This window comes from Eschscholzia californica, unplaced genomic scaffold, assembly GCF_041429995.1.
Source record: "Eschscholzia californica isolate CP2 unplaced genomic scaffold, dmEscCali1.0.p SCAF_1, whole genome shotgun sequence".
In the NCBI taxonomy this organism is placed as follows: Eukaryota; Viridiplantae; Streptophyta; class Magnoliopsida; order Ranunculales; family Papaveraceae; genus Eschscholzia; species Eschscholzia californica.
The window spans coordinates 30,611,099-30,629,019 of record NW_028238198.1 but is presented as its reverse complement, the minus strand read 5'-3'; the positions used below and the strand labels follow the sequence as shown (position 1 = coordinate 30,629,019).

The window sequence follows — 17,921 nt, the reverse complement described above, 5'->3', positions numbered from 1 at the left end:
GATTTAATTAAGGGAAACTCTAAAGAAACAAAGTATATTAGTTGATCATTTAAACTTACTCATAAAACATTTTTTTCATTATTATAATAATGAGGGTGGAGCTTCTTGTAACTTTCTTTTACCCTTGTTAAACTTCAATTAGGAGATATCCTAGCTCTATAGTTTTAAACGAAACAAAAAGTTTATACCTTGTAGGCAAATACAACTGTTAAAATCTATGGTGCACAAATCTCTCGGATAATTATTTTGCAAATAAATTTTGTCAAATTTTATAGCGTAGAGAATAACAATGATTGATGTTGCTTTCTATTCATTCAATTTTATATGTACAGTTATATTGTTCGGGAACTGTAAAACTATAGTTGTGATATGACATAATTGGGGTACTGAGACCATGTGGTGATTTAAAAGAAACAAAAAAGGAAAACATATTCCGACTCAAGCCCCAAGTAGTATAGGATCCTCATTTTTCTCGCCCTAGTCACCTCTCGAGGTCTCCGCACTATTTAACTAAAACAACATAACTTCTCTAGACGTCTTACTATTATATTTGTCAATTTTTTATTGTATAGTCTTGTTGTTGAAGTGATACACTACAAATATTTCGAAAAAAAACACTAAATTGTTGGAATGTGGAATTTCGAGATACTAAATGTAATTATAATTAAAAAAAAGTACGGAAATTACACACATCCGTACAAAATTAAAAAACAAAAATTTACTCCACTAATATGATAACACAATTTACTAATCAAAAAATTCTTGTAAATAGGATTTAACTCTCAAAATATCTGTGTGGAAAGAGGTTAAGAATTGACACTTTATAAGAATAGATGTTCAAATTTCGACACAATCTATTAGAGTGACCAATTTCTTTTTTTAGAAAAATAAAATCTAAACTTTGATCTCTCCACAAATAAAGGTAGGATATGGAATGGTGCCTCTAAAGGAGGCGCCCCGTACTTTTGCTCTTAGTCTATTCCTCACTTCGCACTATTCGTCGACTTCGAATAGAGCAGTTTGAGATTCACGAATTATCGAAGTTTGAGGGCATTCGGACCGGGCCTAACACAAATTAGGTCTAATCCGAGTGCCCTCGTACGGTCCCAATCTGTGGGGGTGCTCAAGTGAGAGGGAGGCCCAAGAGTAAATAGAAAAGGCGCCTGCACACGCACTCAATATGGAACTCTGAAACCTTAAGTCATTATTGATGAAAAGGTTCAATAGATTGACTATACGAGTATAGTAAGGTGGTGTTTGGGAATTTATAGAAAATATAGAGGAGATCTAGATGTTTGAAAAAAGTAAGTGTGAAAGCTAAAACTAGCAAAGGCTTCTAAAAGGTTAAGAGTTTTGGAGTTAACTCCCTCAAAGGCTCAAAGAGGGAAATCCAACTCTCTTACGCAACCGCGTCTATTGGCATTTGATGATGGTAGGCAGGAACTTGTGTGCTTCAAACAAAAAGATGGGATGTTCTTTTAACAAACAAAATTTAGGGAGAATTTGACATACACCCCCACTATTACATGAATACTAGGACTACACCCCCACTTTTTGAAAACTTTTGATATACACCCCCACTTGGACGGAAACCATCAACTCAAAGTTAAGTTGGGTATGTGCGAAACACACGCGCCAACCATGACGATTTTATCCTTTTGTAGATGTTGAAATATTTTAAGCGATTTTGACATACACCCCCACTATTATATGAATTTTTGGACTACACCCCCATTTTTTGAAAAAAACAAAAATTTTCAGTTTGCCCTCCAGCGATCATCTTTTACCTTTTGTCTTATAAATTTATTTATTTGAGACAAGCTAAAAGGTCAAAGCGAAAGAACTATTTGAGATATCAAACTATAGAAAAGATGGGAGGAACTATTTGGGATATCAAGCGAAAGAATTTATTTATCTTATATGGGAGGAACTTATTTATCTTATTTGACATATAAGATAAATAAGTTCTTTCGCTTTGATCTTTTAGCTTGTCTAAGATAAATAAGTTTATAAGAAAAAAGGTAAAAGATGATCGTTGGAGGGCAAATTGAAAATTTTTGTTTTTTCAAAAAATGGGGGTGTAGTCCAAAAATTCATATAATAGTGGGGGTGTATGTCAAAATCGCTCAAAATATTTCAACATCTACAAAAGGGTAAAATCGTCATGGTTGGCGCGTGTGTTTCACACACACCCAACTTAACTCTGAGTTGACGGTTTCCGTCCAGGTGGGGGTGTATATCAAAAGTTTTCATAAAGTGGGGGTGTAGTTCTAATATTCATATAATAGTGGGGGTGTATGTCAAATTCTCCCTTTTAATATAATATATAAAAGTGATTTCAAAAATATTGTTATGTCACAAATATCAGGCTTCTGTAGTACAGAAGACTGATAAATCACTCTATTGTTTGGTAGCGAGTTCAAAATTCTAGCTGAATGAAAAAAATTTGTTGTCAATACCTTAAACTTTTCATTTTTCATACAGGAGACTAAAATTCTTGTAAATATATATTTTATTTAATTTTCGTATATTTTATATTTATATATATATTTTTTTCATCCACAAAGATGTACTGCAATTGACATCGTACCTAACTTTAAGTCTAAATTTGAATTTTGGCTTCTATCAGATTCATATGTAATATAAACCAGAGATATGCATTAATGGGAGTCAAATCATATTGTCTTTGTTTTCCATACTTGTACATTTGATTCTTCTGAAAGGGAGACGAGACTAAAATTGATTTTAGTACATATTTGTGGCTGACTAAATTTGAATGAAACACTTATTGTCTGATAACCTAAAATGACTACTACGTTCATGAATAAAACATACAAATTAAACAACTCAAAGTCAGACAAGTCAAACTCAATGAATATAGCCATTGACTTAAAAGGTCACTTAAATGAATGTTGATTTATAATTGGACGCTTATTTTTCCATTTCTTGCATATTCTCTTTCAAAAGTAATGAAAATTGACGTAATGAATGTGGGTCAAATAACTTGACCATGTAAAATTTTATTAGTAAACGATTATTCTGCATGACTACATCATAAAATTATTGTGTTTAATACATTGAATGAACTGATAACTGTATACAATTCTATGTTTATTAACGAAAAATTGTAATGGGTTTTGTCATTATTCTTGTCAATATTAATTTTTATACTATATGTTCTTTTTGTTCATTAAATACAAGTATAGGGCAGCTATATTTTTGGCGGAAAACATTTAAGAGCATTTTTATACATATATACTATAAGTTATTTAGTCAACAGAGAAGGTGGAATCTTTGGTTATTTGATTTGAGATTATTAGGGTGTAAATAATGTAGTTGAGCTTTAGGCCATTGTCATGTTGGGCTATAGGCCCGGTCTTGTTTCAGTTTGAGTGGGCAGTTATTGAGCGTATCACATCTTTGATGTATCAATGCCAAATGTAACGACATACGTAGATCGTAGTCGACTTCCAAAAAAAAAAAAAAAAAAAATACTATAAGTTATTTGTTTTTATACCATATGTTCTTTTGTTCATTAAATACAAGTATAGGCGGCTATATTTTTTGGTGAAAAACATTTAAGGGCATTTTTATACGTATATATTATAAGTGGTGATGGATGGTCGGGACATTTTGTCCAAATTTTTACTCAAAAGGGACGTGGCACGCCTATAGTCCAATCCGTAAATGCCACATGATCTTCATGTTAGATGGGGTCAAATTACATTTTAATAACAAATATGCTATTCGACCAGAAAATAAAGGCCGACCAACACTCCGAGCCGGTATGGCAATTTCTTATTGGTCAAATTATGTGAAGAGAAAAACATTGGAACTAACAGTCGTCCACATAGTGTTGTGGTCGACCTCCGTTTGTGGAGCAAATAGCAAAGCATATGGAGGAGTTAATTTATGACCTGATTGGCTACCAACCTGCATTTATACAAGTAAAGTTTATTTTTCTCTCAACCTGAGAAATTCAAAAAACGGTCTGTACATATCAATATCACTGTTACGTGTGGAATGAAAGCGATAAATTGACAAATTCACTGTTTTTTTTTTTTGGTTAAAATGAAAAAAAGACATCTTTCCCCCGCTCATCACGACAGAGAGAGAAAGAAGAGAGAGAGAGAAGGTGACAGGTCAGTGTGAACCAGGAAAGAGAAAGAAAAAGAGAAGACTTGTAAACTTTAAAGAGAGAGAGAGAGAGAGAGATTATTAGTAGTAGTAGTAGAAGAAAGAAAGATCCAATTTTTTAATTTTATTTTTCTTACAGAAACCAACCCATTTTAGATCTCTCTTTTCTCTTTCTCTCTCTCTACCTGTCTCACTCTCTCTTTTTCTCTCTCTCTCTTTTTCTCTCTCTCTCTCTAAAACAACAATCAGAGGTACAATACACACGGGTGTCTAGATAGACAATCAAAAAAGAAGTGAGAAAAATCATGTTTATGTTTAGACAGAGAAATCTGTACTATTAAAAACGTATTTCTACCTCCCCCCTCTCTCTCTCTCTCTAGTTTGGGTGTGTCTCTGCAAGTTGAGAGACCACACCAATCACCACTGAACAGAAGAAGAACGGAGTTGTTTCTTTCTTGAGGAATCGGAGAAAAAACATGGGTTGTTGTCAATCTTCTTTATTTACAGGAACTCACCCTGAAAAAGATCACAAGCACCACCACCACCAACATAAGAAGAACCCACCTCTAAATCAAACTCTCAACACCGGAGATTCCGACCAAGGTGGTGGTGGTGGTGCCTTTGCTGGAGGTGGAGCTACTCCACCTTTCACTGAGTTTTCTCTCTCTGACCTTAAACTTGCAACCAATAACTTCAGCTCAGATCATATCGTATCTGAAAGTGGTGAAAAAGCCCCTAATCTTGTTTACAAGGGTAGACTTCAAAATCGTCGATGGATCGCTGTTAAGAAATTTACCAAGATGGCTTGGCCTGATCCTAAGCAATTTGTGGTACCCTTTTTCTCTCTCTACCCTTCTCTCTCTACTTGTTGTGGGACTATTGATTATATCTTCTTCTTGTTTGGATTTGATCAGGAAGAGGCATCTGGGGTTGGGAAGTTGAGACATAAAAGACTTGCTAATTTGATTGGGTACTGTTGTGATGGTGATGAAAGATTGCTTATTGCAGAGTACATGCCAAATGATACCCTTGCCAAACATCTTTTCCACTGTAAGTTTCTTTTTTAGGTTTAATTTGATTGGATATTTAAGGTTCATTTGATTCAAACATAATGGGTATTAATTATTATAGATTGCTAATTTTATCCTGGAATCATCAAAGAAATGCATATTTCCACATAGCTCAATTGATTGAGGTGTTTACTTCATTGACTTTATTGTCTCAGATGAGAAAATTTTCTTGTTTGGGCAAACCCATAGATTTCGGAATTTACTTGATTTAGTTTAGCCATTGAAGTTGTTTTGGAGCTACCCATTTTGAGTTACTTTGTGGTTTAACAGAAAATATGTGTGATATTGAGGAGAACAAGAGAGAGAGAGAGTTGAATAATAATCATAGGATTTTCATTTAGTCCTACTGAAGTTTTCCGTTCTCGTTGTGGGTCACACTTCATTCGTTTATTCAGATTTTAGGGTTTATATATTCTTATACTGATTGGCTTAGTAGTAGTGAAGTTGACAACATTGTGGCACACACGTTGAGGTAATTCCCGACTGCGATGACTTGGTGAAATCTAATTGAAGTTGAAGTTATTGTACTTAATTTGGGAATTTGCTTATTTTAATAAAGATAGATGTTAAAGAAAGTAATGAGAGGGAATATCCTTAAAATTCCAAAATGGGAGAGAGAAAAGCTACTTTCGAACACCTAAAAGGTTATAGATATAAATTAGCGAAAAAATTGACAGAAGTCAACTAGGTTAGAGTCTTATAATAGGTCAAGTATAACATAAGATTAGTCTTCATAAGCTTAACTGAAAGTCTCCAACCATTGAAGTCAATGAATTGTTTTATCATTGTATTTTGGCAGGTAAAGAGGCATCGAATAAAACAATAAGATAATGTTAGAGCTAATGAATATTTCTCCGCTAGTGTGTTTGTCATCTTTCGTCCGAAAATAGTCATCACTTCCATCTTGTACTCTTTTACTTTAGTTGGTGGACCGTGGACATTCCTTCCCTTCATCCCCGTTATCTAGCATTTCTGCCTACTTCTGGGTGAACAGGCGGTATTTTTTCGAATTTAGATATGGTATTAACTCATCATTTTCTTTCCTTGACAGGGGAAACTCAAACCATTGAGTGGGCAATGCGTTTAAGAGTTGCTTTCTCCATTGCCGAGGCTCTAGAGTATTGTAGTACTAAAGGACATAAGCTGTACCATGACCTGAATGCTTACAGGGTTCTATTCGACGAGGTATCATATTTTTCTCCATCAATCTAAATTATGTTTACATTCGTTTTATATGATCTGTGGCATTTCAACTATTGAATCATATTTTATTTTGATGCTTTCAGGATGGTGATCCACGACTCTCTTGTTTTGGCCTAATGAAAAATAGTAGCGATGGGAAAAGTTATAGCACAAATCTTGCATACACGCCTCCAGAGTATCTAAGGAACGGTAGGAACTTATTTAGGAATTTATATTTTAATATTTACTATCCGCGAGCTGTTGTATCTCATGTGCCGTAACTTCAGACGGCTGATGCTTCTATGAATTCATTCAAGAGCTCCTGGGACTAGCAGAGAGAAGACCTCAAGAAAATCCTGATCAAAGCTTTTCTTTGAAAATACTTCATAATTTGTGAAGCTCACTTTGGTTAAGTGGTAACATGTATGTTTCTTCCCTTGGGAGATCAGGGTTCAAGTCTTACCGTATACAGAAACTACTCTATTGTTTCACCCGGGTTTAAACTATCAATATCTTATATATGTATAAGAATTTAGGTTGCTTCCCGTTTATTGTTTCCTTTGGGAAACAAAAGCTCGTAACTTTTATTAATCTTTAGAAAAAGGAAACAGATGTTCCTAGTTTTGAACTTTTATGATTGAATTTCAGGGTTTTACTAATGGTTGTCCATTTACCATGGTATCTTTCTTGCAGGGAGGGTTACTCCTGAAAGTGTTATCTTCAGCTTTGGCACAGTCCTCTTGGATCTTCTCAGTGGAAAGCATATCCCTCCAACCCATGTAGGCTTCTATAAACTTCAAACCACTGTGCTTACTTGAAATTCAACGCACAAAAGAATCTGCTTAAATAACGTTAAAAATGAAGATAAAATGAAATTTCAATTGCAAATAGGGCTCAATTATTTCTAGAATGCTTGATATTCTTTCACGGGACAACTCTAAAAGTTACACGGACCTCATGATGCTTGGCTCATAACAGAGGATCAAATACTTGTCTCTGGATGAACTTCTAAGGTTTAGCCAATCACAGATTGCTAATGCCCAAACTATAGGGATGTATGATCTTGCTTGCTGTCCAATGTTTACAAATTTAGGATACATGCGAGAGTTTATTGTTGATGCGTATGGCTGAACTAGATATTTGCTCCCGCTAAACTTACATTTGTTTTCTCTTTTGGTTATGCGTAGGCCCTTGATATGATACGTGGGAAGAACATCCTCCTGTTAATGGATTCACATTTAGAGGGAAAATTTTCAACTGAAGAGGCAACCGTGGTTGTCGGCCTTGCTTCTGAGTGTTTGCAATATGAACCCAGAGAAAGGCCCAATTTGCAAAAGCTGGTTGAGACACTAGAACCACTTCAATCTAAACCTGATGTAAGTCCTTACTTCAAAATCCTGTCTCTCTTTTTCTCCCATTCCATTTTCTTTCTGTCTCTCTGCTACTATCTGCATTACTGAATGTGCTCAAATATAAACAAGAAATGGCCCTACATGAAGCGTGTGCTAATAAGGCAATCTGGGTTTACTGACAAGTCTACCTCTACGTTGCGAGTTTTTGAGGGTTATTGGATATCCTAGCGGTTGAGATGCTATTACTTGGGCTTGTCATTGAAGCATTTAATATGGGTTCTTTTGTTATGTTAGAGTTGTTCATTTATTCTCTTGCATGAGGGATGGTGCTTATATTAAAACCTATCTTGATAGAGACAATCTTTCGTCCTGGTTACAATTTTGTTATCAGCCCGCTATGTCATTTGACTATGAGTTCGTTTGTTCTTCCTGATCTCTGATCTTATTATCTTGTTCGACCTGAGATTTCATGTTTGACGACTTGCATATTTTGGCACGCAGGTTCCATCATATGTAATGTTGGGGATACCAAAGCAGGAGGATGCCCCTCAGACCCCCAAGCATCCACTTTCCCCAATGGGCGAGGCCTGTCAACGAATGGACCTCACAGCTATCCATCAGATATTAGTAATGGCACACTACAGAGATGATGAAGGAACTAATGAGGTATGTTAGTTTCAGAAGATTAAGATTTTTTTTCTAAAGTGTTAGGAGTTTAAAAAGAAAGACTTTCTGGATGTGTATCATTTGTTCAGTTATCTTTCCAAGAGTGGACACAGCAAATGAGAGATATGTTGGAAGCAAGGAAGCGTGGGGACTTCGCTTTCCGTGACAAAGATTTTAAAACGGCCATCGACTGTTACTCTCAGGTACTCGTTTTTCCTTCTTGAGGGTTTTGATTAAATGCTGTAGACTATGTTTCTCCTTCAATAAATGGGTTGAATATCAGATACATATGAAATTTAGTTTGCCTTGCTCTCTTCTATAGAGTATTACAGTTGTCTCCCGAAAACAAACAAACCTAAATATTGAAAGGTCGGAAAGAGAACTTAAAACTTGCATCGAGTTTAGGGTAGCTCTTTTTCATGGATAAAAGTACTTGAAATAATACAGCAATATGTGTTCGTGACTTTTTTATCATAAGATCGAAGTTTCTTCAAGCATATTCATGGAAGCTATTGAAGGGATTAGAATCTACTGATTGCCAATGAAGTAGAAGTCTTTAGAAATAAAAGTCGCGGGAGTATCGAACCAAGCCTTAGACTGTTAATTTGTTGTTTGTTGGGTGCAGTTTATAGATGTAGGAACGATGATTTCACCGACAGTTTTTGCAAGACGAAGTCTCTGTCATCTCCTCTGTGACCAACCAGATGCTGCTCTTCGAGATGCCATGCAAGCACAATGTGTATACCCAGATTGGCCCACAGCTTTCTACATGCAGGCAGTTGCCCTTGCCAAGCTAAACATGGATAAAGATGCAGCCGACATGTTGAATGAAGCTGCTGGATTAGAAGAAAAGAGGCAACGAAGATGATAAGGAGAATCCACCCATTGTTCCATTTTGTCTGTTATCACAACTATTGTATTCATCATGCATGATCGATTTTATCTGATACAAGGAAAAAAAACACAACCCAAGTTTGTAATGTGAGTTGGGAATTTGGATTTCAATCAGAAAGTGTAATATATAGGGGGAGGAACTTGTTTCTTTACATCTTTTGTATGTCTATTTTGTTTCTGCAACACTTTCGTGTTAGTATCTTCAAGGTACTAGTTTTTTCTGTTCTTCTGAAGTCACTCAAGTTCAGGTTTCATCCTTGCTGGTGTCCTTGTGGTCTTGTATGGCTGCTTGAATGACTGATTCATCAGGTCTTGCAAATCAGCTCTGGTCGAAAGCAGATGCTCTGTTCTCTTTGCTGGTATAGAACTATGGATTCATAAGCTATAGTACTTCGTGACAGGTTTGCTATAGTCTTGGAGGCATTTAGCTACAGTTTTGGTGACGCTTTTCAAGACACTTTCTTGTGTCCTTTTTATGTTTTTGCTGAGATTTTCTCTTGCACGTTTTAATATATTGTTGTTATTTGGCGACACTTTTGATCGGCATTTTGATGATCTCTCGGCTCACTTCTAGTTAGTGTTTGCGAATACCTCAGGTAATGATTTAGACTTGCAACAACAAAAATGTGATGACTTAGGGAAGCCCATGCTGCAAAAGACATTAGAAGTGCTTTTAGAAGCATATCATGGGTGTACGCGCAAAAGTAGCAATACTTGTAAGCGTTGTTGAAAACGCCATACATAAAAGTTTCCGACAAAATTATGTCACGAAGGCAGAAAGTGTTACCTAAAGTGGCTCAAAATCATCCACAAAGGGCATGAGAAAAGTGTAGCCAAAGCTATTTCCACAAACAATAGAAGCTCCATTTCCAGAAAAAAAATAATCCTGAAGCTGCACCATGAGAAAATGAAACACCAGCATCAGCTCTAGCCAATAGCACTGAGAAACTAATTGCAGTAAAGGTGGTGTCTTGAAAATACTTTCTCTCTCTCTCTCTCTCTCTCTCTCTCTCTCTCTCTCTCTCTCTGTCCAACCATAGACCACCAGAGAGAGAGGCAGAGAGAGAAACAAGGACCTCTTCCAAAATCCAAACGATAATAGATGACTTGGGTGGACGAAGTTACTCTTTAAATCAGGTAATTTTTCTTCAATTTCTTATTTCATTTCTTTGTTTTTCATTCTTTAAGCTCACCATGATGAATTTACCATGTTAAAATGGGGGAACTTTTAAGAATTTTGGTAACCTTGTTTTTGGTTAATTAAATATCATAGTCTCTTCTTCAAATGTGTTCATTTTGGCTTTGGGAGGAACTCAAATTTTAAGTTTGATTAATGAACTTAACTTGAATGCCCAAACTAGATAAATGAGTAAGGATAATAAGAATCAAGAATCAAATATAAAGAGATGAGTAAGTATCTTGAGCTAAGTACATATTGATGTTTGAGTCAAATTAGTGAACATTTTACATATAACTATCATTCTAATAATGCTGTTGATGTATTATATCTCTATTGGTTGAGGATGCTGAGTACTGGAACTCTAGATTCGATCAAACACTTAGAGACCGACAACTCTAGTGTATTCTCAAGTTTTTGGATGCTCATCTCAAGTGCTTCTTATGATTTCCGAGCATCTTTAGTCTTTGTTACTTTGCTTTGCTTCTGACCGATGGGTTCAATGCATTCCCCACCTTCTCCAATTCATTTGTCTAGTTCTTGCAACTGACGTGTTTGATATGAGCGAATTTGGAGATCAGTGACTTTGATCCTTTCTTTTGCTCATAGATCAAGGAAATATGAGAGATTCAAAAAACAACTACACTTGTTGCTTCCACTTCTGTTAGAACATTGACCCCCAAAATTAGACCCCCTTCCTTTTGTTATTTTAGTTTCTTCAGATTTGCGAGGCAGTTGCAGACACTCTTGATAACCTTTTTTTGAGATGTCATGGTACCCATATAAGTTCTAGATCTGTACCCCTTCTGCAGAAGGACGATTAGTTATGCTTCAAATGGTTGCTGAACAGCTTTATCCCTACGGATTTTGATGAAATGAGTGCTCATATATAGCACATCATTACCAGGACGGATGATAAATAACACACGCTTGGTGGGTTTTGAGATCTACTTTAGTATATGTACTGGTCTGTTTGCAGTATTAGTTAAATGACCTGATCTTCATTTCCCCTACAAATGGAATATTAACAGGCTTGGGTTTTATTTAAATATGAGTTTGTTAGTGCGAAAGATTCCACTTGTTAGGGGACCAAGGTAACATATTCATTCCAAATCTGAAGAGATATGATTTAATAGTGACAAGACAAGTTTGGCAATGCTAACATGGAAATCATTTTTTTTTTTGACGGACGTTTACTATCGTGGAAATCAATTAGTATTCTCTTACTTATACATCGTTTATACATATGTATGTCATATAAATCAGGGACAACCACCAAGAGACATCAGCAACAAAAGCGGAGTTTCCATCACATGACACCAAGAGAAACTTTGGAGAGAGTGGATCTGATTCCTCATGTCCCTCTCTTGTAGTTTGTGTATATAAGCTGCACAATAGGTACCTTTCTATTCATCAAAAACTTCATTCTGCATTTGTATCTCGATACATCTTCTTTTTCTTGAAAATCTAAAATGGCTTGCCACACTCGCTCCACCAGTTTACCCACAGGATCTAATCCTCTCACTGTCACAGTGGAGGAACAATTATGCAGATTAAGATCTTCTGAACTAGCCACTTCATTCTCATCATCCATCTCTCACAATTTGGTTGCTCTCAAGGAACTTTATGAATCAGTTGATGATTTGGTTCATTTGCAGCCAACCCAATACGAAGACTGCCTAGATACCATTTTGGACAGATCCCTCATGGTGTTGGATGTTTGCTCTACTACTAAGGATGTTTTATCTCAAATGAAGCAATCCGTGCAAGATCTTCAATCTTCTATTCGTAGAAGAGGAGATCTTAACATGGCACATGAATACATGACCTCTAGGAAAAAGATCATTAAGGTGATCCACAAGTGTCTCGGGGCTCTGAAAAAGATGCAAAACAAAACTGAAGTTGAATCAATCACTCTAGCTATTTTTGAATCTATCTTGTCCTTCCTATCTGGACCAAAGCAAAGTAGATCATTCATCTCCAAATTGATAGCTAGCAAACGTGTTGCTTGTGATGCGGAGATCAACGAAGTTGAGAAGGTCGACAAGGCACTAAATGCCTGCGATATAAAAAATGTTCAGAAATCATTGGAGGCAGTAGAAATGAACATTGAAGATCTTGAGGATGGACTAGAATCAATCTATAGGTGTTTGATCAAGAATAGAGTTTCACTTCTAAACATTCTTCACTAGTAACAGGATCATTAGAGCCATCTACCTCCCATTGGACCTTCCGCATTTTATCAGGAAATGCCAATGAATTTTTGTTATACTTATACTTCTGTAAATGAAAGAAGAAAATATCAATACAAGTTCTTTAGCTCCAAATAACTTTGTCTTGTTTTATCTTTTTGTTTATCTTTACCGTCTGTGAAATATGTTAGTAATTTAATTCAACATCAAAACCCTAAAACTGCCAATCATGTATAACCTAATAATTTTGGAAATGATTTAATTACAGATAAGACTTAATCTTAATTTGTGAGATACATTATTAATTGCAACTTAACCGCATGTTCGTGCAAGCATCCTTTTGTTTAATCATAGTTGAATCAAGATAATGATCAAGAGCTCAAGGCTGTCAAGATTCTAACTGTTCCTTACTCTGTGTGGATCAGATCGTTGACATCAGAAACAACACAAATAAAATATAATTAATATGTTTGAATCGTGAATAAACCAAATACTAATCGATCCAAAAGTTAGCTGGACTGTCTGTTTAGGTGAACATCGTCGTAAATTAGAAATTAATGCTCAAATAAGTTAAGAACGTGATTCTACAAATCCGTGTCTGTAGGTGGCTATTGGGAGCATAAGATTGGTGTCATCGAGCTTTTGTCAGGGTTTATTTCTATAGAGTAAAAAAATCAACATCTAACTCGTGCATGCCTTTATCTCTGTAATAGAGTTAGATCTTAAAACAATCTTCCTCTCTAATGCACACGTTCTCAGCTTCAAAATAAGTCCAAATTTGAGAAGAGGACCCGTTATAATCTGATCATACTAAAGATATGAACTGTGCAAGAAACCATGTTAGACAAGTAACGCTCACATAAATAAAATTCAGATTCGGATTTAGATCAACTACAAAAGCAAGTACGACTTTACATTGATTGATTGTATTTCCTTTTCTAATCATCTTTCTTTAATCTTACAGTTTCATAAATTGAACTTATCTGGTAGTAACTAATCTTTTTTTTTTTTGGACAATTGTCAGCATGTCTTTTACAGGGGACCAAGAACCTCACTACTCGTTGCAGTGGAGAGCAACACATATATCACCAAACTGAGTTGGGTTTCACAGGTAGTAATTATCTTCTCATTAACAAGTTTATTTATTCAGCAATCATGTGTTGTGTAGTTAAATATATTTTTATAGCATTAACCTCGGTTTGACTATACAACCGTGTGAAGATTCAAATTGTTAGGGAGAAAATGGACCATATCACTGAGCAGATCAAAGATGACCTACTGACTTCAACATGTTAGTTGTTTATCTTACTTGAGCATCTGTTTTCATTTATATATTATAGTTATTGTTATTAGATGATTATATTCATCCAAACAGACAGTACACCGCATGTTAAGATCGATTGGGGTATGGGGTGATCAGTAATTATAGATGTCAATTGTATTTCATTTTGTGTTGTTTATTATGTCAATTATCTTCCCACACAGAGTAGGAAACTAATGGAATCTTGACAGCCTTGAGTTATCTTCAGATATGCGATAATAAATTTGTTAATCTCGATTGTAATCTTCATCTAATTAAATAGAAGGATAATTCCAAGAAACTCTTAATATGTTGTTAATTTAATAATGGACATTACAAGTTTAGGTGAAGCTTCATTTGTGATTATGTCACTTACACAATTATGAACTCTGTAATTTTTGGGGTTCGGTGTTGATTTACTACTTCATAAATAAACTAAAATTTACTAGCGATAGATGAAACACAAAAAGTTAAAGGACTGAAGAAAAATCGGTGAAATGAGACAATGTTAATTTGGAGATACGGAACTTATTGTATTGATGTATTCTTTTGCTATTTACAAAAATATAAGTACATCCATTAGTATTTCCTAATAAAATGCGGATGATACCAATGGAAGGTCGATAGATTTAAAGATCTATTACTGGTTAATAATGTTTAGGAGTGAAACCCTGTTCTTGATCAAACACCTATAGACTGACTCTAGGCCGTCTTCAAGACCTTCAATGCTCATTTCTACTGCATCCAATGAATTTTGGACATTTTTAACATCGCAGGCTCTCAATGCCTTCTCCACTTTCTCAACTTCGTTAATCTCCTCGTCACAAGGAACACGCTTGTTACTCATCAATTTGGAGATCAATGACTTGCTGCTCTGCTTCGATCCAGATAGAAAAGATAAGATAGATTCAAGAACAGCAAAAGTGGTTGCTTCGACTTCATTTCTGTTTTGCATCTTTTTTAGATTTCTAAGACACTTACGGATCACCTTAATGATCTTTTTCCTAGAGGTCATGTATTCATTTGCCATGTTAAGATCTCCTCTTCTACGAATAGAAGATTGAAGATCTTGCACAGACTGCTTCATCTGAGATACAACATCTTTAATGGTAGAACAAGCATCCAACAACATGAGGGATCTGTCTAGGACTGTGTCTTGGCAGTCTTCGTATTGGGTTGGCTGCAAATGAATCAAATCATCAACTGATTCATAAAGTTCCTTAAGGGCAACCAAATTGTGAGAGATTGATGTTGAGGATGAGGTGGCTCCATCTGAAGATCTTAATCTGCATAATTGTTCCTCGACTGTAACAACGAGAGGATTAGATCCGGTGGGCAAACTGGTGGAGCGGATGTGGCAAGTCATTTTCAGATTTGTTAGAAAAAGAAGAAAGAGATTTAGAAATGCAAATGAAACTTTGAGTTTGTGATGATGAGAGGTACCCATTCTGCAGCTTATATATGCAAACTTCAAGAGATAGACATAAGGAATCTGATTAACTCTCCCCAGACTTTCTCTGGGTGTCATGTGGTTGAGCCTTTGTTTATTTTAGTCGTGTCTCTTGCTTGTTCCTGTTTTAAATAACACACACACATATATATATATATATATATATATCAGCAATCAATAGAGTTTTGGTTAATTAATGTTGATGTGTTATCTTGTTTCCCTAACACTATTGGAATCTTCAACACGGGCATACTCGTATTTATGAAACAACATCACACATACAAAAGTTGATGCCAAAAGTCACCAAGCGTGTGTTTCGCATATCATCTGTCTTGGTTACAATGTAGAATTTATTTCATGTATATTATCTGTCATATTACAGGAACAATGAAGAGACAGCGGCGAAGTAAGAGGAAGTTCCATCACATGACTAACAAGTAACAACCACACTAGAGTTGGAAATTGACAGGTTTGGGTTCTATTTAAACTTGAAAATGCTTGTGAGCAAGATTCCAATTGTTAGGCGAACAAGGTAACATAATCTTAGCATATCAGTTACTAATACATTGTTTATTGTATATATAAAACAGGGTCAACCACCAATAGACAATCAGCAACAAAAGCGGAGTTTCCACCACATGACACCGAGAGGAACTTTGGAGAGAGTTGATCAGATTCCTCATGTCCCTCTCTTGTAGTTTGTATATATAAGTGGCACAATAGGTAGCTTTCTCTTCATCAAAAACTTCATTTTGCATTTGAAACTCAATACCTCTTCTGCTTTTCCTTGAAAATCTAAAATGGCTTGCCACACTCGCTCCACCAGTTTACCCACAGGATCTAATCCTCTCACTGTTACAGTGGAGGAACAACTATGCAGATTACGATCTTCTGAACTAGCCACTTCATCCTCATCATCCATCTCTCATAATTTGGTTGCTCTCAAGGAACTTTATGAATCAGTTGATGATTTGGTTCATTTACAGCCAACCCAATACGAAGACTGCCTAGATACAGTCTTGGACAGATCCCTCATGTTGTTAGATGTTTGTTCTACTACTAAGGACGTTTTATCTCAAATGAAGCAATCCGTACAAGATCTTCAATCTTCTATTCGTAGAAGAGGAGATCTCAACATGGCAAATGAATACATGACCTCTAGGAAAAAGATCATTAAGGTGATCCGCAAGTGTATTGGGGATCTGAAAAAGATCCAAAACAAAACTGAAATTGAATCAACCACCCTTGCTATTTTCGAATCTGTCCTGTCCTTCTTAGCTGGATCAAAACAAAGTACTAGATCATTCATCTCCAAATTGATAGCTAACAAGCGTGTTGCTTGTGATGTGGAGATCAACGAAGTTGAGAAGGTCGACAAGGCACTAAATGCCTGCGATGTTAAAAATGTCCAGAAATCATTGGAGGCAGTAGAAATGAACATTGAAGATCTTGAGGACGGACTAGAGTCAATCTATAGGTGTTTGATCAAGAACAGAGTTTCGCTTCTAAACATTCTCCATTAGTAAAAGATCATTAGATCCATCTACCTCCATTGGCATCTTCCGCATTTTATTAGGAAATGCCAATGGATTTTTGTTATACTTATACTTTTGTAAATGAAAGAAGAAAATATTAATACAAGTTCTTTAGCTCCAAACAACATTGTCTCGTTTTACCTTTTCGTTTATCATTACAGTCTGTGAAATTCTTGTAGTTGTTCGATTCCAACTTTAAACCATGAAATGACAACCCACTTAATAACCTAATAATTGTTTAACTGATTTAGACATTGATAAAACTTCATCTGAACTTGTGATGTACATTATAGAGAAACCAATAACAACATGTTCTTGCAAGCATCCATTTGTTTAATCATAATTGAATCAAGATTATTATCAAAATTTCAAATTGAATTTTGAACGGAACTCAAGGCTGTCAAGATTCTAATTGTTCCCAACTCCGTGTGGATCAGATCATAGTCACTAATGAAAAACTATAAACTCGAGGCGTAGTCTATCTAAATGTGATCTGGTCTGTATGTGTATCTGAATATAGTCACTAATGCTCGATTAAGTTAAGAACGTGATTCTACCGATCAATGTCTATGTCCTCCAAATGCGATCAACATCTAACACATGCATAGTTTTAGATTTAAAAACAAGTCTTCATCTCTAGTTCATGGATTTTTTAGCTAAAGTATGAGTCTAATTTTGAAAAGTGAACTTGTTTTAAGATCTGGCTTATGCTGAAGGCGTAAATGTATGCAAGAAAGCATGTTATACGAATTATTTACATAAGCAAAATTCAGATTCAGACTGTGATGTTACAAAACAATCATAACCTTACATTGATTATATGAATGAAATCATGCGTGTTTTTCTTGTTTCATCTTTCTCAAACTTATCAGGCATTAATTTTTTTTTCTGCAATTGCCAGCGTGGTTCTTAAAGAGGACCAGGAACCTCACCACGAAGGATCGAACCCAGGTCTTTGCAGTGGAA

At 35.6% G+C, this 17,921-nt stretch overlaps 4 protein-coding genes across 5 annotated transcripts; 3 read left to right on the top strand and 1 right to left on the bottom strand.

Moving 5' to 3' along the window:
* Positions 1 to 4,113: 4,113 nt before the first annotated feature.
* On the top strand, positions 4,114 to 9,453 carry LOC147565983 (serine/threonine-protein kinase BSK1-like). Its single transcript, XM_086652433.1, has 9 exons — positions 4,114 to 4,967; positions 5,052 to 5,187; positions 6,259 to 6,392; positions 6,494 to 6,599; positions 7,083 to 7,168; positions 7,577 to 7,765; positions 8,243 to 8,407; positions 8,497 to 8,610; positions 9,033 to 9,453. The coding sequence occupies exons 1-9, from the start codon at positions 4,614 to 4,616 to the stop codon at positions 9,273 to 9,275; spliced, it is 1,527 nt and encodes a 508-aa protein (XP_086508559.1). The 5' UTR covers positions 4,114 to 4,613; the 3' UTR covers positions 9,276 to 9,453.
* Positions 9,454 to 10,160: 707 nt separating this feature from the next.
* LOC147565980 (uncharacterized) lies at positions 10,161 to 17,077 on the top strand. Of its 2 annotated transcripts, none has more exons than XM_086652438.1 (4): positions 10,161 to 10,438; positions 13,695 to 13,781; positions 15,803 to 15,889; positions 16,011 to 17,077. In XM_086652438.1, exon 4 carries the CDS (start codon positions 16,221 to 16,223, stop codon positions 16,941 to 16,943), a length of 723 nt encoding a protein of 240 aa, XP_086508564.1. In that variant the 5' UTR covers positions 10,161 to 10,438; positions 13,695 to 13,781; positions 15,803 to 15,889; positions 16,011 to 16,220; the 3' UTR covers positions 16,944 to 17,077. The 2 variants fall into 2 exon arrangements, with proteins under 2 accessions (XP_086508564.1, XP_086508565.1); XM_086652439.1 differs by lacking the exon at positions 10,161 to 10,438 and adding an exon at positions 13,452 to 13,573.
* On the top strand, positions 10,464 to 12,805 carry LOC147565982 (uncharacterized). The gene has a single exon (XM_086652440.1). The coding sequence runs from the start codon at positions 11,951 to 11,953 to the stop codon at positions 12,668 to 12,670; it is 720 nt and encodes a 239-aa protein (XP_086508566.1). The 5' UTR covers positions 10,464 to 11,950; the 3' UTR covers positions 12,671 to 12,805.
* Positions 14,482 to 15,395, bottom strand: LOC147565981 (uncharacterized). The gene has a single exon (XM_086652437.1). It carries the CDS (start codon positions 15,334 to 15,336, stop codon positions 14,611 to 14,613), a length of 726 nt encoding a protein of 241 aa, XP_086508563.1. The 5' UTR covers positions 15,337 to 15,395; the 3' UTR covers positions 14,482 to 14,610.
* Positions 17,078 to 17,921: the final 844 nt, after the last annotated feature.